The sequence below is a fragment of the Monodelphis domestica genome, chromosome 5 (assembly GCF_027887165.1).
Source record: "Monodelphis domestica isolate mMonDom1 chromosome 5, mMonDom1.pri, whole genome shotgun sequence".
NCBI classification, from domain to species: Eukaryota; Metazoa; Chordata; class Mammalia; order Didelphimorphia; family Didelphidae; genus Monodelphis; species Monodelphis domestica.
The window spans coordinates 327,386,198-327,408,264 of NC_077231.1; the positions used below are offsets into that span (position 1 = coordinate 327,386,198).

Here is a 22,067-nt window from a genome sequence, read left to right on the forward strand (position 1 = left end):
CTTTCTCCATATCATCTTGATGTCCCAATCTTTCCCTATGCGTGATTCTTCTAATTACTCTAATGATGCATACAATTTTTGAGTTACACATTATATTTTCCCCACATCTTTATATATATATATAATTTGATATAAATGTAGTCCTTATAGAAGAGAGTTTGAATAAAAGAAAAAGATAACATTTTTCTCCTTTTCCCTTTCCTTCATATTTACCTTTTCATGTTTCTCTTGCTCTTTGTGTTTGGATATCAAACTTTCCACAGAGCTGTGGTCTTTTCTTTACAAATACTTGGAAATCTTTTATTTTGTTGAATGCCCATACTTTCCCCTGGAAGTATATAGTCAGTTTTGATAGATAGCTGATTCTTGGTTGAAGACCCAGTTCTCTTGCCTTTCTGAATATCATGTTCCAGGTCTTACGGTCATTCAGTGTGGAAATTGCTAGGTATTGTTTGACCCTGATTGGCATTCCTTTATATCTAAATTGTCTTTTTCTGGCTTCTTGTAAGATTTTTTCTTTTGCTCGAAAGCTTTGAAATTTGGCAATTACATTCCTGGGGGTTGTCTTTTGGGGATTTAGTGTAGAGGGTGTTCTGCTAACTCTTTCAATGCTTATTTTGCCCCCCCCCCCCCCCCCCCCCCCCCCGTTCTAGAATCTCCAGGCAGTTTTCTTGGATGATATCTTGTATTATGATATCAAGATTACTGTTTATTTTTGGCTTTTCAGGTAGACCAATGATTCTCAGATTGCCTCTCCTTCCTCTGTTTTCCAGGTCTGTCACCTTGCCAGTGAGATATTTTATGTTGTCTTCGAATTCCTTAGTCTTTTGACTTTATTAATTCTTGCTCTTTTGCAAGATCATTGTCTTTCAGTTGCCTGATTCTGACCTTTAAAGACTGGTTTTCCTTTTCAGTTTGGTCTGTCCTGCTTTTTGAGGCTTCAAGCTGTTTCTACAATTGCGTGTTTTTGTCCCTCAGATTGCCGAGTTCCTTTTGCATTATTTCCCATTTTTCCTGCCAGAAGGCTTCCATCTTTTTGATAACTTCCAATTTAAATTCTTCAAGAGCTTGTGGAGAATTTCCATTTCTTTTGGAAGATTTTGGAGCATTTGTTTGTGTTTCCTCTTCTATTTCCTCTGTATTCTGTATTTTCCCTCCATAAAATGTATCCAAAGTCACCCCCTTTGTAACAGTCTGTCCTGCAGCTGATACATTATGAATTCCTTGGTGGGTAGTAGCCTGAGAAGGAGCAAGGACCCCGAGGATAATGGGTGATCCATTGAGAGACAGACACAAGTTAAGTTTTTGTGAGGAACAGCGCTTAGTTCCTGAAAAGGCTTTCCTTTGAAAGTAAATTTAAGGAAAAACCTGAGGATAGAGAGAACACATAGAATTGAGTATTCTGAGATAGAAAACAGGTGGGGACAGAGTGCTGCTAGGAAAGGTGGGGAGCCTTAGCTTCTGGTGCTGAGACACTGGTGAGAGAATAAGTGAGTGGTAAACAAAAGAACAAAGGAAGAAGATCTTTAGACACCAGAGTAGGGCTCCAGAGAAGGAGAGATCCAGAGAGCAAAAGCCAGAGTCAGAGAGAGGCAGGAGCCTCCCCCCCTCCCCCCTCAGGTAAGGCTTGGACAGATGATAAAGGCTGCAAGGCAATGGCTTCTGGAGAGTTTTGGGTCTGATGGCCCTTGCAGTGGATGATGGCCAGGTGGGAGCTCTCTAAGCTCTGTCTCCTCTTATCTGGCCATCAGTGCCAGCAGCAAGGGAAGAGATGGGCTACAGGAGACAGACAAGCCCACGTGATCCCTTTAGCCCCGAAGTGATCCAGAGACAGGGCCAGCTGGGCTTCCTCTTTTCTCAGACCTTCTCCATTTACTTCCTCCACTTAGCCTGCCCCAAGGGGGGAGGGGGAGCTAGGGCACGCGAGGGTGGGGTGGCAGTCAGGCCGGCTCTTCCTCCCCTCCTTCCCCCCACCCCCCCAATGGCTAAAACCTCGGCATGTCCTCGAGGGTTCCAGACAGGCTCGGGCCACAGGGATTCCCTTCCTTGTTCAGGTTACTGAGCAACACAGAACGCAGGGACTAAGAAGGCGCTTTCCCTGGCTTTTGTCTCCGGGGTAACCTGGGCGGAGCAAACATCTGAGGACCACAGGAGATAGCCCAAGCGAGAGGGGCGGGGCTAGAGACACCTGAGCAAGGGGGCAGGGCTAGAGACAGCGGACCGAGAGGGGCGGGGCTTTCCCCTTTCTTATGCCGGGGGCTCTTTTCTCGCCTCCACCTGCAGACCCCACACCCTTGCCCCGGTAGGTGCCCCTCCCGAGCCTCGCTTTGGAGCCCCTCGGGAGTCTGTCCTTTTCTGCAAGGGGAGGGGGGAGGAGAGAATTATTTTACGTGCCGCGCTCTGTCCGGTGGCCAAAAAGAGCTTGGAACTGGGGATCTCGGAAGCCCCGGGATCCTTTTCGTTCACCTTGAAAGCCAGGAGACAGGAGGAGCCCTGAGACGGGACGAGGGGGTGGGGCGGGAGGCGGAGCTCAGAGTGCAGGCCGGGAAGAGTGGAGGGGGGCAGGGAAAGGGCGGAGCCGTCCAGCCCACCAACCGCTGTCCGCGCAGAGGTCTCTGGGAAGTAGGAAATGCGAGCGCGCTCTGTCCTTACCCAATTCCTCCCCTTCCTTCTGTGTGGCCAAGAAGCTCCTCCTCCCCCAGCTAATTAGTTTAGGACATCGCGGAAAGGAGCGACGGTCCGGGCGGGACGAGAGGCCCAAAGTGGGGAGGATCCCGAGGTAGAGGGCGCAGCTCGCGGCGGGAGAAGGGATGGGCACCGCGAAGGACGTCTCTCCTTCCCCCCCGGGTTAGAGCTGCATCCCCTGGGATAGGGGGGTGAAGCCCCTTCGTTGTGAGTCTTTTGGGGAAGGACCAGCTCCCGCGGGGGCAGCCGTGAGGCTCATTCCTGGACACACCCAGGTCATCCCGAGGCTGGGCAGGAGCGGACCCTGGAGCTGCGGCCCGGATGACAGCCGTTGACAGGCTGTGAATTTCGGTCCCGCGTGATACAGTGTCCGTGGGGCTGCTCTGCTCACCGGGAGGGTTCGGCTGTGGCTGCCGCCTTCCCCTTTGGGCTCTCGTTTCCTGCTAAAATGTCCTGCCGGGGGACGGAACGAGATCCGAGGACCCAGGAGTCCCAGAATCCCAGGCAGCATCCTGGCTCTGAGCCTCAGGCTTCCCCTGCTCCTCCCTGGCAGTCTGAGACCCCTCCTGGTGTGGGAGAAGACTTGGTTCGGCTCTCCTCTAACCCCAAATCACTTTGTTGCTGAAGTGGATTTAACCCCTCCCCCCTTCTGTCTTGGGACACTCCTTAACCCCCACCTTGAGGAGGGCTTCTTGGAGGAGGAGAGATTCTGGTTTGAACTTTAGGGCAGCCAGGGAGGTCTTTGGTCTGATCTGGAGAGGAGGGAGAGCATGGTGGCCATGGGGCAGCGGGAGGAAATGCCACTGGCCCGGAGGGGGGAGGCGGAGTCTTGCTCATGGGACCCCCAGGAGGCCACCCTGACCAGGTTCCCGAGTCCGTGCCAGTGAGGAAGGTGGGAAAAGCCTGGCGGGGGGGGGGGGGGGGATGGGTGCCACAGAGCACGGGGGCTCTGATCCTGGAAGAAATGGGGCGGTTTAGGGAGCAGCCAAGTCTCCTCAGGGGCTGAATGGGGGCAGCAATGAAAGGGGAAGAGAGCTGAGGCCAGCAGAGCTCCGGGAAGGCTCTGCGGTCATCCAGGACTGAGGGAGGAGGAGGGCGCCCCCAGTGGTAGCAGAGCCAGAGCGCTAGGGACGAGCTAGCCGGCCTTCCTTGGAGGGACTCGTTTCCTGACCCGGTGGCTCCCCCGGGCCTGTGAAGCCAGAGCCAGCCTGGCCCATTCTCAGTGCTTAGTCCTCCCCGCTGGGGTCCTTACTGGAGCCTTGGGAGGGGCCTCCACGGCCCTGGGCCTCCCCACATCCCAAGGGAGTCTCCAGCCGGCCCAGAACACACCAGCTGGCCCCACCTGGAGGTCCTGAGAGGCGCTCAGCTCCCTGACCAGTGGGAGCCGCGGATCCGGGCGTCCCGCTCTTTCCTGGCCTCTCTTCCGCCTGCAGCTTCGCGCTCTGGCTCCTCCTTGCTTCCCTCAGGGGGCATTTTCATCTCATCTCTACTTTTTAGGGTCCTTACTAGGCTCTCAGTTCCAAGGCAGGGCAGGGGCTGCCAAGTGCCTTGCCCAGGGTCACAGAGCTAGGGAGTATCTGAGGTCAAATTTGAACCCAGGGCCTCCTGGCTCCGGTGAGCCCCGGGGGACTAAGGAACCGTAACCCCAGAATGGCTCTGGGAGGACACATCTCACCTCGATGAGCCCAGGCTGTCCTGCAGGCCAGCCCCACGGGGGGCACTTTTGTGTGGGGTTCTGATTCAAGGCCTGGTGAGCAGGGAGCTGGGAAGGCAGAGAGTGAGGGGACCATTTGGGGGGTCCTAACGGGAGGCAGGTCAGGCTCCTGAGCTCCCCAGCCCTAACTGGGCACACTTACCCCGCCGTGGACCCAGAAAGCCCAGCACTTTCCTGGCCCCTTGGCTCGTGAGGGCTCGGGTCACGGACGCCCTGTCCAGCTTCCCTTTAGGGACTCCAAGCTGGGAGTCCTCCCTGGCTCCTCGGGAGACCTCAGGACACCCGCCGGCTGCCCAGGCTGAGCTCCCTGTCAGAGGAAGGAGAAGCCAGTGGCTGCCCTCCTGGAGTTCTCAGTCCAGTGGGGGAGGCAAAGTGTCCTGCACTCTGCCTCTGGCCCCAGGCGTCCTGCTTCCCTGCCCCACGTCTTCGGGAGGGGGAAGGATGTAATGGAGGAGGCAGAATCCCAGACAGGATTTGGTCTTCAGGTCCCAGCTTCCTCTGGCCAGTCCCTGAAGGCTGCATTCCAGCTGGACAGACCCCATCCCCAGGCTTCCTTGGCTTCCCTCCTTCCTAAATCAGTCAATCTCTTATCTAGATAATGTGTGTGAAAGGAGAGGAGCTCTGACGAGGGGGGAGGATCAGTCTGGTCTCATTCCAGCTGGGACCCTTGGGTCTCTGTGGGAGGCAGGGGGCAGAGGAGGGCTGACCCGTCTTCCTGTCCAAGTCTGCCCCTCTCTGCTGCTTTCTTCCTTCTGCAGGTGGGATTCTGTGTCCTGAGAGCAGGCCCAGGGCCTTTGTGACTTTGTGACTTCCCCCTCCATCAGTCCCTGCCCAGGAAGAGGAGGAAAAGATATCTCCCTGAAGGGATCTTCAAGCCAGAGAGAATGACCCCTGGGAGAGGCAGCCCCCCATCCCAGGTGAGTCTGGGCCGTCCACAGACTTGACCAGCATCTACCAAGGACGCCATTTTCCTCAAGGATTCTCGGTGAAGCTGGCAGCCTCTCTTACCTATTGAGTCAGCCTGAGAAATCCAGAACTCCCAGAGCAGTACCAGCCCCTACAAGGGGTCTTTAGTTTGGGCTGGATGAGAATCTCAGGGTGCTCCCCCACCCTCACCCAAGCCCTATAGCACTGGGGTTCTAATCTGGGTGGCCACCCAAAGCCAGAGAACTGGGCCTTCTGCTGCACTGTATCAGGGGGTGAGGAGAGTGTCTGGAAGAAGGGAGGAGGCATCAGCTGGGGTTCTTGGAGTCCCCAAGGCTTGGGAAAGACGAGAGAGCTCGAGGCTAGGAAGACAATACACCGAAGAGGGGTGAAAAGGGGTTGGGGAGGGGAGAGAAAGGGTGGGGGAGGTAGAGGAGAAATCAGCCAGAAATAAACTTTGAGATAAACATTCTCCTTCTGAGGGGCTTTGGAGTTCATTGCCTTGCCCCGTGGTGGTGATGGACGAATGTGGGAGGGTGAGAAAGAAGTGGGCCTGGAATAGCATCTGGTGAGTGGGAGCCAGAGAATATAGTACAGATCAGTTCTCAAGTGAGGGGACAGCCTGCCTTTCTTTGCCGAGAACCCACACAGTGAATAGGATGTGGTGAAGAAGAGGTACTCGAGATCCAGAGGAAAGAAAAGGCTTCTAATTCTGGGGAAAGGAGAAGAAAGAGCCATAAATCCCAGTCGAATCCCAGACTCAAGGCAGCAAAACAGAAGATCATCAAATGGCAGGCATGGTGGCCAAGCAGATGCTGGGCAGCTTAGAAATGAAGACAACTTGTCCGAAGTGGAAGAGTCTCCGATTCGGAGGAGGACAAGCTCGCCTTTATTGCGAAGGGCCATCCATCGCACTGTGGACTCATCGTCTTGGCTCTTGTTCTTTGAAGTCTCGGGAGTCCTAGGGGGATGTTGAAATCACGTCTTTTTCATAAAGGAAGTGGCACCTGCTTTTCTTGGGAATGAGCTCAAATGAAACCCAAAGCAATTAAATATCGATTTTTTCCTGAGTAAAGGAGCACGCTCTTCCCCATCAGAGTCACTCTTGTTTTGGTGGGATGAAACCTAATTAAGGAATATATGCCATCTACAAAAGAAATCAATCATTAAGCAAAAGCTTTGACCATGACCCCCCTACCACGAGTAGCCTCAAGCCCTGACTGTACAACAGACAAGTCTCCTTCTCTTGGCTGGAAAGCATCCCGGATCACTCAGGCAGGTCCAGATGGTAATGAACATCTCTTTAGGGCCCTCCTTGTGTTTTCATCCAGCTCACACCTGGTTTCAGTCAGGCAGAAAACAAACTGGACCTTTTCTTTAGCTTTGTTCTCTTTGAAGGCATCCGGGAGAACTCTCTTCCCTCCGGAAACTGGGCACTGGCCAGATTCTCAGAAGCTCTTCTCAGATTTTGGTTGAGAACAGATTGCTTGTAAGTTCTGGGAAGGAAAAACCTTCACTTCAGCCTCTCTTCCTGCACAGATCCAGGCCCCTCCCAGCTAGAACCCAGCCTTTCTCCATGGTTTCATAGAGAGACGAGGTCCATCGTGTTATAATTAGACATTGATCTGGGGGCTTTACACGAGTGATGAGCATTTATTAGTAAAGAGTTTGAGAGAGGCAGAGACAGAGAGAGGCCTCAGCCTTTCTAGATTTCCTTCTCCATTCAGCTGGATCAAGCTGAGCTTGCCAGAGATCAAGAGAACCCCCAGCCCAGAGAGCCAGCCACTTCCATTGGGGAGGTCGAAAAACCCCTCTCCTGCAGTGATTGCCTTTGATGTTCCCCAGCTCCTCCCTGCCGACTGCGCCTGGACGTGGGATGGCCTTAGAAGCATGACTGACACCTACATCCCACCGCTGGGACACTTGGCATCAAGGCTGCAGCGAAGGGGGCCCAAGCCTAACCCTAGACATTTCCCTTCACACAATAGTTAGAAATTCCTCACTGTTGTTCCATAGGACCAAACAGCTGCTTTTCTCAAGCTTGCTGGCTCTGACACTGACAAAGGGCGGGTCCTTTGGGTCTTGTGCTGCTCTAGGAGGTGGTGACGTTCCAGGATGTGGCTGTGAACTTCACTCGGGAGGAGTGGCGCCTCTTGTCTCCTCCCCAGAAGGAGCTGTACAGGGAGGTGATGCTGGAGAATGCCCGGAACCTGCTCTCTGTGGGTAAGGAGCCTCTCCCTGCTGCCTCAGTTTGCCATCCAAGGGAATGTCGCCCTCAGCAGCAGGCAGGGTGGGGAGCAGTTTTCAGTCAGGAGGAAGGGACGAGGGCTGGTAAGGTGAGTCCCCAGCCAGGGCCCTCCTGCTGCCTGGTTCTCCTGTAAAAGGACTTTGCATTCTGTAATGGGTCCTTGTGGGCTGCCTTTGGTGCTCCTGAAGTCCCTGATCAAATGCGTGTTGGGGAATTTCAGACAGTAATCTCAGAGATGATTCTATCATGCCTCTACCTGGCCTGGAATTGTGTCTCCCAAACTCATCTGGGAAAACTGTTGAGGAGGGTTTTCCTTCCACCCTCTTCCTCTCTAGGGTGGATCTATTTTTTGGGATCTTTTGCTCTTTAACAAGCAAAAACCCATAGCTCAAAGCTCCTAGGTGTCCTCAGTAGCACCGGGTTGTTTTAAGGCTTCCTTCCCATTGCCCTAAGCCTCCAGCAGAGCCAGTGAGGAAGGGAGGGAAGAGAAGAAGCCTTTAAAAAAACTTGCTCTTGGCCTGGGTCTCTGCCAAGGGTTTTCTCTGTAATATTATGAAACTTCTTCCTTGCCTTCATGTTCCAGATTCCATGACACAATTATACCCATTTTGTAGAAGAGGAAATAGAGATTCAATTAAGTGGCTTGTTCTGAGGCACCCACATAGGAGTTCTTTGGGGCCAGATTGAAACTGAGGCCTTCTTCCCTCTAATCCCAGGTCCCTGCCTGCTTCCCTTCTAGCTGCCTCTCATATCTAGATAACAGAAAACTATGAACAGAGTCTAGCCTTCTCTTAAGAAAATGCCCCAGAATCAAATGTGCTGGTTCCACATTGGTTCTGTGACCTTCTCCTACCACCTCTCCCCACACTAAATGCTGTGGAGACTCCCCTCCAGGAGTTCCTGTAAGCCACTGCTTGCACCCCTCTGTCACTGTCAGGACAAATGGACTGGCCGAGAGGCAGCATTGGGCCAAGTGAGGATAGTTGAGTTCCCCAGGAGAAGAGGCCAAGACTCCCTGAGGGACAGTCCACGAGGCTCAGAGAGGTGTCAGGGAGGGAGGAGCAGGCAGGGTGGTGGGACCAAAACCAATCCTTCAAGGTCCCTGTGTTGACCCAGAACAATGACCCTCGGACCCAGTGTGGGAGTTTAGGAGTTTCTGCCAGAAGGAAGCAGAGTAAGATTGGTGGTGGGTGGAATGCTCCTCATTTCAGGTCCTACAGCAGGGTAACAAGCATATCCTACCCTGGGCTCCTGCATTACAGACACTGAATGGTGAGGGCAGACTCCTGAGGGAACCCCATGGACAGAGTCTCTGAGTGGAGTCACTGGACTCCCAAGCCTTTCCCTAAAGAGGACCCTTTCTCCTCCCTGACTGATTCCCCATGCCCAGGGCTTCCAGCTTCCATAGAAGATGTGATCTCTAATGTGGAGCAGAGGGAAGCCCTGTGGATGCTGGAGCGAGAAGGCCTGAGGAGCTGCTGCCCAGGTGAGTGAGAGGAAAAGAGATGTGGGAGAGTCAGGGTGACTAGAGGCTTCTATGTATTCTGGTGAAGCCAGGGCTATATTTGGGAACAGTAGGACTCTACTTGGAATTCTTTTTAAGAGGTTTTAGCAGGGACTCCCTGGGCAAGTCACTGAATCCCTGAGCCTCACTTTCCCCATCTGTAAGATGAGGCTGTTAGACTCCATTTCCTATCAGCTCCCTTCAGGGGACCAGTCTGTGACCCTCTAAGAATTCAGTGTTTGGGACTGAACGGCTGAGCTTATCTACTCTGAGCTCTTTATTATCCAGTAACACTTATGAGTATTTGCTCTGTGCTGGGTCCTGGGCTAAGTTATGGGGGACATAAAGGGCTGATGTGGCCATCCCCTGCCCTCATGGAGCTCAGCCTCTGCTGGAGCACACAGCATGCTGACAGGTCTGTAGAAGCCCTCTAGATCCCAGCTCCAGGGCAGCCAATCACAAGAGAGAAAGATCTGAAGGTAAGGAGCACTGGAGGAGTCTAATGGGGGAGGTGGCCTGGGGCTTCAGGAGAGCCAGACTGAGGATTCTGGGGAAAGTATAGCAGAGAATACAAAGGAAAGGCACCAGCACAACTCACTGCAAATGGTTATCTCTAGCAATTTAGCCCTGAACCTGAGGACAGATGTTAGACAGTATTTCAGAGGGAGAAAGAAATCAAGTGAGAGTTTGGAGAAATGGTTTATTGGTTCCCAGAGGAAGAGAGTCATTAGCTCATTAGTGTAGGAAAGGGTGAAGCCGAAAGAACAATGGGGGCTCTGCCAGAGGAATAGATGGGATTAGATGAAGGATGGGATGGGCTTCTTTGCCCATGGAAAGAGATTTTCTTTAACTAGGAGAAGAATGACCTTTTCCTTTGATCCTGAGACCAGAGAGGAAAAGGAGGCAACTGAGCTGGGTGAGATGTGGAGGATAAGAGAGCTATGCAGAGAGGTCCAGCTCTCATTCAGTGAAACATGATGCCAAGTTCTCAACTCAGAAGGTGAGGCAGGGGGTAGGAGGAAACCATGAGGGAGAGCTGGACACTAGGGAAACATTTTGAAGGCTGCTGTGGTGGGTGGCAAAGGGAATCCATGAAGGAGATATCACAGGATTGCCTTGCCATGGTGAGGACCCAGCTGAGATCAGGGAACCAAAATGTAGAATGGAGCCAGGCAGCTGGTTTCCTGATTTTCTTCTCTCCATTGGCCTGCAGCCCATGAGCAAGAGTGAAAACTGTAGCATTACTTGGAAGTGATTCAAGGCCAAACCTTCTGGTATATTTACAATTAATATATCTCTACCAGTTATTATTTTTCATATGGCTCATTAACAATCACTTGAGATAGAAAGGTAGATAAGCATAGAGTTATTCTTTTCCTTAGAGTAAGGGTTAGGGTCAGGTTCTGACCATGTGCAACCATGGTATAAGTGAAAATATATCTACCCAATTATTAATTTCATAAAGTTTATTAATAGGAAAAGTAGATCAGCATAGATTAAAATCTCATCCTTTAAGCTACCTGACTACGTGTGGCCTATTCTCCTTTCCCTTCCTCCTTCCCCCCATAACCTGCCTGCTCTCCTCTTATTTGTCCAAAACTCTGGTCAGTCCCTGCCCCCTCTCTTTTATTAACGTTCCCAGATGCTGTGCTGGCATTTTAAGAATGTTGATGGATAGGTCAGCCGTCCAGGAAGGGGAGGGAATGAACTTTCCTGACACATACCTCCTGTGATCCTTCGGGAGACCAGTCTCCCCAATGGATCATTTAAACATAACTATTTTATAGTTATGTTTCTATCTAAATATCTAAATATCTTCTAGCTAAAAGCACATACAATATTTCATTTTCTAAGAGGAAGTTGCAATAGTTAAAGATGAGAGGGAAATATGAGAAGAAAAATACAAGATGATTGATAGACACATTGACAAAATACCAATTATGGGGCAGTCCCCTTTGGCATAAGAATTTACATTCAGAATAAGTATGTTCAACCCCCTTCAGTTCAGTTCATTATATCTGAAAGTTCATTCTGGATCTTTTGGTGCAGTGTGTGACTTCTTCAGACATTTTTACAACATCTCTCCAAAAGGATCTGCTTTCTTGATTCAGGATGTTGGCAAGTTTCTTTTCCTAAAATTTCTCCAAAAAATGTTAAATCTTGCATTTTAGGATAATTACACAATCTCCCCTGGGGGGGGGGTGTTGACCAACACCAGAATCACCCTGGGATACATGACTGAATTATGAAGTATATAAAACAATTGTCAAAAGAAAAACAAACCACCCCAAAAATCCCCAATAAAAAAGCAAAAATTAAATTCTATATAAAAATAATAAGAAATACAGAAAGGATAAAAAATAAAAATCCTTTGTGTATAAAATTCTGAGTAAAAAATAAACCTTTAACAGGCCCTTGAATCAGTGGCAAGGTCCAATTAAGTGACTTATGTCCACAAGCCTGTAGGACAATAGCAGCAGTACAACACTTTACCCATTTGCAGCCAGGACTACAGAAAACTGCCAAACTATAAGAGAGACAGGACTAGGTTTCAGCAGCAAATGAGAAAAATCATTTCCTGGTCTGATTGTACTTTCACTGTCAGGGATATGGGGAGCCAGGATGATAGGCAACCTGAGGTACTTGACAGAATATTTCAGGAGGAGAGTGTTGTGAGGAGTCTTGCATCTTAACATATGCCAAGTGCTGCAACCTCGATTCTCACACTAGGTTCAAGTCCTTTCCTATTGGTGTAGAAATTCAAAAATCCTCCCCTGGATTGGAGTTGGTCTGTTTTGACCTCATGCTACTTGGCACTGTATAGTGGCTCTTGTTCCCTTCTCCTTGAATCAGACAGAATCAGTTAACACAGTCCCATGACATTTATCATTGTATGGAAGGCTTCCATAGTCTAAAGCTTTGGGTATGCATAGTTACTAGGGCCAATAGATACTGTAAACTAACTGTAAACTTTCTCCTTCAAGTCAATAACAATACTGATTTCATGTACTTCAAGTATTACCAAGGATAAGAAAAAAGAGGAAAAAATCACATATCCTATTACAAACAGAGAGAGAAAAAATAATTTAAAAAATCATGCATTCATAGCTCACATTCCATATGACAATGTGTTAGTCAAGCAAGGGCACAACAAAAAAGGTGCTCACTCAAAAATGCGATTTATATCCCTCTTAACTGGGCCAGGATCCACAGTATGTACATAATCTTTTCACCAGGTAAAAGCCCTTTAAAAACAGCAGTACAACAACTATTACAGATTCTAAGAAGTACCCAAATTATAAGAGTCCATTTTAGAATAACTGCAAACAAGCCCGTTCCTTGCAGCCATAAGAGGTTCCACCAGCCATCATTAGGACTCACATGAGTCTCTATAGCTACTTGCTGTGTGTCATTAAAAAGCTTTTAAAGCTCATGGATATTTGTCACAAGTTCTCCAGACCTATTTATATGAGAACAAGACTGATGAATAAAAGCACAAGCACCTCCTGATGAGGCAGCGAGCATGTTGAGGGCCAGTTGATTTTGTAAGACTATTTTTGCTAAGGAGTCAATCTCCTCCTGTAGATAAGTGATGACTTCAGTGGTTTGGGAGATGATGTGAGCTGTGTCTTGAGCCAATCTTTCAGCCTCAGCTGAGATATTTCTAACAGTTTATTACTGCCATCATTCCAAAATTTGGCAGGAGAGCCCAGAAAAACCTCTGTCCTGCTGATGGAGAGGTTACTGAATTTGGTCTTGACCTCTTGGGTGTAGAATGCCACCCAGAGCCTAGAACTCTGGCTGTTGATTTGTCTATCCAGCCAACATCTTGATTATGCATGGATTCAGGTGGAATAACAGGCTAAACCATAAGTATCATACCATCCTGGTGGAAGGGTAGAGTAAGCTGAGGAGTTACAAATATAGAACTGTCCAGGGGTGACCAAACCCCATGGGAAATCCTCCCGCCGGGATGAGATTGTAATAGCTGTAAAAGGCATGTATTTAAATGTCCCATCCATTTCATTTTTAGGCTGTACTCTAGCACAGATAAATGTGGAAACAGGGAATGCAATAATATGTTTGTACTCCCATGTACTTACCACTGTTCAATGGACCCTTACCTCTTCTTACAAGTCAAAGGTGGGTGTATGATCAGTCATAGGTAGTGGTGCTCCTAGATATCTGGAAATTGCTTCTGAAGACCCATTAAAATCAGTTGAGATTTTTAGCTCATCAAATTTTTCAAAAGTCACTGACAGAGGTCATAACCATATATCAATGGGGACCACTCATCATCATTAATGTGACAATTAAAAGAAAAAGTAGCAAAAGGCTGTTTAGATAGCATATGACCTCCTTGTGTGGCAAATTGTGGTAATATCTCATTACCGTGGACTGGAATTGTTGCCCATGACAAAACAAAGCTCCGATGGATCTGGTGATACACCCAGCACCCATGAGGGCCAATGACATTTCCCCGGAAAAGAGTTTTTCCAACTTGTCTATGGACTTTTATAATGTTACTATCACCAGTTCAGTCATAGGGGAGGGCACAAATAAAGACAACATAACAGAACATACAGCTATAAGCCAAAACACAGTAATTGAGTGTTGTAAATCTTGAAATCTCTCAGACTTGTGAATGTTAAAAATTTCCCCATCGGGGAATTCTTAATTGGAACAAATTCCCTACTGAGAAACATTCCCCATTTTGATGTGAGAACTTACCAGGATCAGAAATGGGAGGACCTCTACTCCAACCGTACTTAAGACTGCTTTAGGGGAGAAAGCTCCTTGCTATGGGAGGACCCCTACTCTACCCATACTTAAGACTGCTTTAGGAGAGAAAACTCCTTGCTAAACAATGAAAGTACTTGGACCCATGCTTATAATAAGGCAAGGAGTTCTTTGAGCCAGGCCTGTTTTTAGAATTGATACAATGGGATGCTCGGTACCTAAAAGGGTTGGGCAAGTTTTCTCTTGATGAGATTAGTTGACTCAGCTGTGTTTTCTCTCGTTCAGACTTACTGAGGAGATTGGTCGACTTAGCAGGAATTCAGATGGGCAGTCCTTTGGAAAATATCTACAGTGATTGGTAGATGTAGGGACTTAGGGGAAGTGACATGGGAGAAAAGCCCCTATATAAGAAAAAGCAGAATCTCTTGAGGAGATATCCTTTTGGAGAAATCCTTTTGGAGGATCTCTGATGAGGATCGCTTGGGTAGAATCTCTTGAGAGAGGCTCTGGAGAAGGGAAGCTCTTGGAGGACAATCTCTAAGGAGGTCTCGCTGGGGCTCCTCTAAGGGGACTCTGTCCCTCTAGAGGCTCTGGAGAGAGGCCCTTTGGAACAGTCTCTGGGTGGAAGGCTCTCTGGTGAAAGCAGCTGAGATGATGCTGGCCTGGTGTCACTAGAATCCTTGTTTAGACAGACCTTGTGGTGAGTGATAAAAGACTAACTGACTAATCTCTCTCTTAAGACTCAGGTCTAGGCCATGTTGGCTTAAGGCCCTTCATACTTATTTCCTTTTTCTCTCTTTCTCTCTTTTCTTTAATTCTACATTTGTATTAATTAAAATCTCTATAAAACCCAGTTGACTTGGGTATTTGAATAATTGGGAATATTTCCCTGGCGACCACCTTATATTTGATTTAAAACCAAGACACTGTAGTGAAACATATTTTCTGTGGTCAAATTTACTCACTCTCTCTTATATCTATCACAATTTATATCTTCCACCATTTTAATCACTACAGTTTAAGACCTCGACCATTGTGTGATGTAGCAAAATGGAATAAGATAGATTAGAATAATATGTGAATTTAAAATCAAAATTAAATATTTAAAACAATCAGTAAATACAACAAATGTGAAAGGAAACAATCGTTCAACATCAATAGAAGGTACCCATTTTACATGGGAGCAGTGAATCCAGGAGACCTCTTCTCCAATTTTAATAGCTGTAGGAGTGGATAACAGTACTTGAAATGGACCTTCTCAGGCAGGCTGAGTTGCTCCAGTGCACTGGAAGTTCTTTATGTCTCCTGGGTGTAGGTCATGGAGTGAGAAGTCTAGAGGTCTGGCTTGTATTGCAGCTCCAGATTTGTGGATTTCTTGCAATTTTGCCTGTAAATCCTGTATATAAGACTCAGTAGAAGTGTCCCCGCCTAGTAATGTTGTGTATGCAGGAGAAAAAGGCTTAGCCTGTTCAAAAGTAATCTCAAATGGGCAGAAGTAAATCTCCCCTAGGTCTGCTATGAAGATAAAACAAAGCTAAGGGGAGGACTTCAGGCCATTTTAAGTGAGTCTCAATTTTCCGATCATGGTCTTAAGTTCTCTATTCATTCTCTCAACTTGGCCTGAGCTCTGGGGGTGATATGATACATGGAATTGGGGAGTGATCCCCAGACAAGAATAAATCTGGGACAAAACAGAATCAGTAAAATGGGTTCCCGTCTGAATCAATTCATGCTGGTGGGCCAAAGTGAGGGATAATTTCTCTTAAAAGCACTTTAGCAACAAAAGCTGCTGTGGCTCAGGCACTAGGAAAAGCCTCTGGCCATCTGGTTAGCTGGTCCACTATGACTAGGCAAACTTTGTAATGTCCAGCTTTGTGCATGGTAATAAAGTCAATTTGTATATGCTTACAATGTGTGTAAGCCAAAGGATACCCACCAAAAGCCTTGCCTTGGAAAGCATGTTGGTTATATGCCTGGCAAGTGGAACAGGCTGCACACACTTTAGAGGCTATAGTAGTTATACCAGGGGCTATCCATACCTTCTTTACAGAGTCCACAATACCCTGAGTGCCAAAGTGACCATTTTTATGAACTGATTGGCATATTTGGTGATAAAAACTTCTAGGGAGCAAGGGTTTTCCTTCAAAGGACACCCATAGTCCATTTATCTTTTGGCCTTAAATTGTTGCTTCCATTTTTCCATTTCCTTTTCAGTATAGGAAAATGATAAATCTGCTTCATTAGTTGTTAATGTTATAATTAATTCAGGTCTTTCTATAGCTGCTAACTTTTTGGTGGCATTTGCCTGGTCATTTCCCTTAGACAGGATCAGTTCCACCTGTATGGGCAGAGCAATGAATTATAGCTAGGGCTTCAGGTAACTGGAGAGCAGAAAGAAGTTCATTAATAATTTTTGCATTTGTTGTGAATATTTGCATCACAGAAATCAGCAAACACTACGAATCGGGGTGTGACTTATTGTTTTGTCAGTGATGCAGCCTTAAGAAAGTGGTGAAGAAAATGTTAATAATGTAGATTAAATTTTTTTAAAAGCAAAAAAAAAATTCTGTATTTGCTATAGTTTTTCCAGCTGAGGTTAAAAATCCTTTCTGAAGCCATAACATACTGACTGGATGACAAATTCCAAATGTATATCTCAAGTCAGTATAAATTGTTGCTTTCTTACCCTTGGCAGTTATATCAGCATGTTTCAGAGCTATCAGTTTTGCACCTTGAACACTTAAATTTGTGGGCAGTGAAGCTGACCACACAGTGGCAAATTCTGTGACTACAGCAGCTCCAGTGTAACATATACCATCCTTCATGAAAGAGATCATCAGTAAATAAGACTAGATCTGGATTGTATAAAGGAGTGTCCAGGAGATCTTCCTGAGGCTTTTCAGCCATGGATACTAAAGTTTCATAGCTATATAATGGTTCTCCTGAGACTGGCAAATCAGGAAGCAAGGTGGCAGGATTCAGAGTTGTACAACATTTTAAAATTATATTCATTTTTTAATAAGGTTATCCATATCTTGTGAGTCTTTGATCAGAGAATGCCTGTGTCATATGTCTGAGCAACAATGCTTCTACTTCATGTGGGCACATAATTGTTAATGGACATCCCAATACCAAGTCAGCTGCCTTAATCACCAATAAAGCTGTGGCAGCTACTCCTCTAAGGCATGGTGGTGCTCCCCAAGCTACTGGGTCCAGTTGGGCTGAATAATAAGCAAACAGATATTGAGCCGGTCCTAGACTTTGGGTTAAAACACCCAAAGCCACCCCTTTCTGTTCATGCACATATAAAGTGAATGGTTTATCATAATGTAGGATACCTAGAGCAGGGGCAGATAAGATAGCTTGTTTTGAATCTGAGAGCTGACAAGTGTTTTGGTTCTAAGTGGTTCAGTGACTCAATCTTTTGTTAGTGGTATAAAGAGTTTTGTGATTTCCCCATAGCAAGGGATCCATTGTCTATAAAACCCTAAAAAACCCAAGATTGCCATCAACTGTTTCTTAGTAATGGGAACACTTAATTTTTGAATATTTTTAATGTGCTTAGGAGAAATAGAATGGGAACCAGCAGTTAAAACGAACCCTAAATATTCCACTTTAGGGAGAGACCATTGAACCTTTGCCTTTGAGATTTTGTGGCCTCTCTTATATAGTTCTAAGAGAAGATGTTTGCTATCTTGACATGCTGCCGCATTTGGTGAAGCCAAGAGTAAATCATTACGCATTTAATTAAGTGACTGTTTAAATTGAATATTATCTATATCTTGTGCCAAAATTTGTGCAAAGAGGGTGGGATTTACCCTTGAGGCATATGATACCATATCCACTGGGAGCCTTTCCAGGTTAAAGCAAAGACGCCCGGAGTCCTCATGAATTGGTATTGAGAAAAACGCTGAGCACAAATTGACTACAGTAAAGAATGTGGCTGTGCTAGGAATAGACAAAATTATTGTGTTTGGGTTTGCAACCATAGGATGTCTTTTTATGACATGACTATTCACAGCCCTTAAATCTTGTACACATCTCTATATGCATTTTCCATCAGGGCCTAGTTTTGGCTTTTTCACAGGGAGAAAAGGTGTACGATATTCAGATTTGCATGGGATTATTATTCCTTTTTTTTTTTTATTAATGATTCTATCACTGGGGAAATGCCCTCAATTGCCTCTTGAGAGAGGATACTGAGGAATGAAAGGAAGAGGGAATTTTTCATCTTAATCTGAATGGGATCAGCTGATGTAAGTAGACCAACATCAGAAAAAGATGTAGACCATAGAGACTCAGGTATATCAGCTGGGGTTTCAAAGGTGGGGGGTTCTCCCACATCCTGACTGTCTGAAAGAAGTATAGGAAACAATTTTAAGCATTCCTCAGGCAATTCTAGTTTTTTTATAAAGCCATTTGGAGAGCATATTTTTGTGGCTCTAAATTTGTATAAAAGATCTCTCCCTAGCAAATTTGTAGGGGAATCTGGCATTAAAAGGAAAGAATGTTCCATTGAGAGGGGTCCCACAGATACCATGTGAGGGGAAAGCTTTTCAACCTTTAGAGGTGCTCCCAACACACCTATTACATTCAAAGAGCCAGTAGGATTACATTCAGAATCAGGTTTACTCATTAAAACTGACCTGGAATCTCCAGTGTCTAACAGGCAATCATAATATGTGTTCCCAACTTTCAGGGTCATCATGTGAGGCTTTTTATTTTGGGGATGGGAATGGACTGGGATAATAGGCATTAACACATTAGGGTCTGGGAAGTTGAAGATGGAGCATTCTCCCTCCTCTCATACCATCAGAAAGATTCCTGGCTATTTCTCTGGGTTCCCCTACACTGAGTACAAGGGTTGTGGTGTGAGTCTATGAGTTGCCTCATTTGAATTGCTATTTCTCCTATTATTGACATTATTCCTGAAGCTTCTATTTCTGTTTACCTGATTTCTCTTTCTGCAGTCCATAATTACATTACCTACCTTTCCACATGCTAGTAGTTGTTTTGTGGATTCTTGTAAGGTAGCTATGACCTCTCCTTTGCTTTGCCTTTCCAACTGTTTTCGGCCAGTTCTTTTATTTCCTTCCTTTATGTATCCACTAAAGTAGTGTTCTCTTTATCCTTCACTCCCTGTTTAGCAGTTAATTCCTTTATTTCCTCATTGTTTCCATTAAATCAGTGTTCTCCTCATGTCCCTCAAAAGCAGAACCTGCGACTTTATCTTCGAGGTCCATATTAGATCATTTTGGACAACTAGTCATAAAATAATTCTTAACTACCTTACATCTGTTTTTTTTTTAAACAAATTGTATTCTGATTTGTCTAACATCCCTTTCCTTATCAAGATCCAATTCTATGGGGGCAGTTGGGTAGCTCAGTGGATTGAGAACCAGGCCTAGAGACAGGAGGTCCTAGGTTCAAATCTGGCCTCAGACACTTCCCAGCTATGTGACCCTTGGCAAGTCACTTAACCCCCATTGCCTAGCCCTTCCTGCTCTTTTGCCTAAGAAGAGCCTAAGGCCTGAGCAACTCTTCCATATCAATCCCTTTGGGATTGTATGTTTGAAAAATGCTTTCAAACAAGTAAGTTTGTTTGAATCACCACCACAGGCTCAGCTTCATAAGAAGTATTTTTTTTTTAAATCTCTCAATGTATTGTGGAGAGAAAGGTGTATGATGTCTACTGTTTATTAAATCTTCATGTCTATTATAAGTTAGAACATCCCTTAGAGGGAAAATACCTTTACTTGAATCATCTCTGGTAACTGCTGCTTGGCCTGTTTTCTGGAGTTCAACTGAGTGGGTTGTAATGAGGCTAGTAGAGGAAGGGGGTGGGGTGGGTGAATGGAGAGGGAGAGACTGGTCATGGGGTGAAGGGGCAGGATGAAAAGATCAAGGGTGGGGCTGGGGGCATGGTAGAGAGGAACAGGATGGGGCTGAGGGTGGGGTGTGGCTGGGGAGGAGAGGAGTAGGATGAGTGAGGTCCAGGGAAGGAGTCATAGTGTGAGATTTAAAATGGTTGAGGTCTTAATACTGTAGTGATTAAAATAGTGGAAGATATAAATTGTGATAGATATAAGAGAAGGTGAGTAAATTTGACCACAGAAATATGTTTCACTACAGTGTATTGGGTTTTAAAATCAAATATAAGGTAGTCCCCAGGGAAATATTCCCAATTATTCAAATACCCAAGTCAGTTGGGTTTTATAGAGATTTTTAATTAACAATACAATGAGTAATCAAAGAAGGAGAGAGAGAGTAAGAAAAGAATCAGTTTTTTTTAACACTCACCACAAGGTCTGACTAAACAAGGATTTCTAATGACACCAGGCCAGCAGCATCTCAGCTGCTTTCACCAGCTCCCTCCTCCATCTGAATGTTTCAGAATCAGTCTCCTCAGAATGAGTCTCTCCAATCTGAATGTTTCAGAATGACTTTCCAGCTCTTCCCTGAGCTCTTATTTTTAAGGGCAAAATCTTCTCTGTCACCTCCCCTAAGTCCTTACATCTACTAATCACTGTAGATGTTTCTAAAGGACAGCCCATTCTTAGTCCACACCTAAGAAGGTGTGGATTTTTGAGTAATTCACACCAGGAAAGCTCTGAGTAAGTTTTCCAGTTCTTTGTTCCTTGTAAATTCACAAGTTGCTTGACCTTTATAGGTACTTAGCTTAAGAAAAGTATGGGTTTAAGTACTTTTCATTGTTCAGAAAAGAGTTTACAACTTTATCTTCCCCTAGGGCAGACCCAAGTAGGTAAAGTAGAATTCACACATTCCTGCTTTAAGTAGAGCTCACTGCCCAAATGGGGAATGGTCTTAATCCAATCTTATAAAGTAGGGTCTGGGAAATTTTAAGGTTTACAATAGTAAGGTGGGATCGGTCAAGAGAAGGAGAGTAGGGAAAAGGATTGCCAAGAGAATATGGCAAGTAGGGATGATAAAGTGGGGATAGGGGAGATGAGTGGGTACTGGGTAGTTAGAAGAAGGAGGATATGAGTAGTGGGATGGTAAGGGAGTGTAGAGAGGTAAATTGGGGGAAAGGGGATGGGAGGAGTAGGGTGAGCGAGGTCTGACAGGGAGAGGAGCTGAAGGGTTCAAGTCCTGGTTTGGGTCAGTATGAGGAGAAACTTCCTCACAGGCCAGGTGGATTATAGAGTGTGTTTCTTGTTAGATCTAATCAAGGGTTCATGAGGAGGAACTGAAGGAGTTAAGTCAGAATGGTCTGATTCCAAAGAATTCCTCACTGGAGGGGATGGTTAATTTATCAACATGATATGCCCACAAGAGCCAGTATTTATAATCTTTGGAATCTTTGTTTTAAATGGCTAATTTAAAATCTTTTAAGATCTTGAAGTCAGAGGATCCATATTTTGGCCATGTATAAGATATGTCCATCTAATCTTTGAAAAGTTTTTTAGCTTCCTTTATTGTCATCCAGTTCTCCTTAGGAAGATTAAGATTACCCCAAGAGTTCAAAAGTTTATGCAGGGGTCAATCTGGAGGAATATTTCCTGATTTCTTTTGATTTGTTGCAGTATTTCCCATAGTGTCTAGTCTGTCTTAATCTACCTATTTAAGCTAGTCTGAGTATTACTAAATGGTCAGTGTATACAATTAATTAAAAGTTCTGAAAATGTAAAAAATATGTAGACACAAATTTCTTTAATATTATTGTGGAAGGTAATGAGAGTGGGGTTAAATAATAAGCTAATGTAATGAATTGTTGCACAGCAATAGTACCAAAATGAATATGTATTTATAATTATTTTTGTTATGAATAATAGTCAATAATCATAAGTATCAAGTATTATTAATAATCACTAGTTTCCAATGACACTTATTAAAGTTATTGTTATTGGTCATATTAATAATACATTTGTTTTCTACAATTATTCCTTCATATTATATTTAATTAATTTGTTTCATTTTGGTTTTATTCAATTTTAGAAATGTTGTTTTAATTCAATTCAATATTATTAATACTTAGCTATTAATAATTCTTTTATTTAAATGTAGTAGTGGTATTTTCTTTTAAATTTCCTGCAGTTTTACTTCTTGCCTAAGGGTGGTGCTACAACTGCATATGGAGGGTAAGATACTAGAGGTTCGGCATTATCTATATACAGGTGAAAGAGAGAGAAGCAACGAGAAAATAAAAATGGTGTGGCTTTATATAAGTCATAGAGGAAGTGATCAGTCTTCGAGGAACGTTTGAGTGGGGGAAAGGAGAAAAAAAAGAACAA

The 22,067-nt window shown here is 45.5% G+C and overlaps 1 protein-coding gene across 10 annotated transcripts in view; it reads left to right on the forward strand.

Annotated features, from left to right (window-relative positions):
- The first annotated feature begins 2,094 nt into the window (after positions 1–2,094).
- The window catches only part of LOC103105060 (zinc finger protein 420-like), a 165,941-nt gene continuing 145,968 nt past the window's right edge, over positions 2,095–22,067 (forward strand). The window contains exons 1-4 of one of the 10 annotated variants that reach the window (XM_007505954.3): positions 2,095–2,302; positions 5,158–5,316; positions 7,420–7,546; positions 8,962–9,057. In XM_007505954.3, the coding sequence (XP_007506016.1) occupies positions 5,284–5,316; positions 7,420–7,546; positions 8,962–9,057 (256 nt within the window). In that variant the 5' untranslated portion in view covers positions 2,095–2,302; positions 5,158–5,283. Of the gene's footprint in view, positions 2,303–2,533; positions 7,547–8,833; positions 9,058–22,067 lie in introns of those variants that run through there. The other 9 variants (XM_007505958.3, XM_007505951.3, XM_007505952.3 and 6 more) reach the window with 9 other exon arrangements.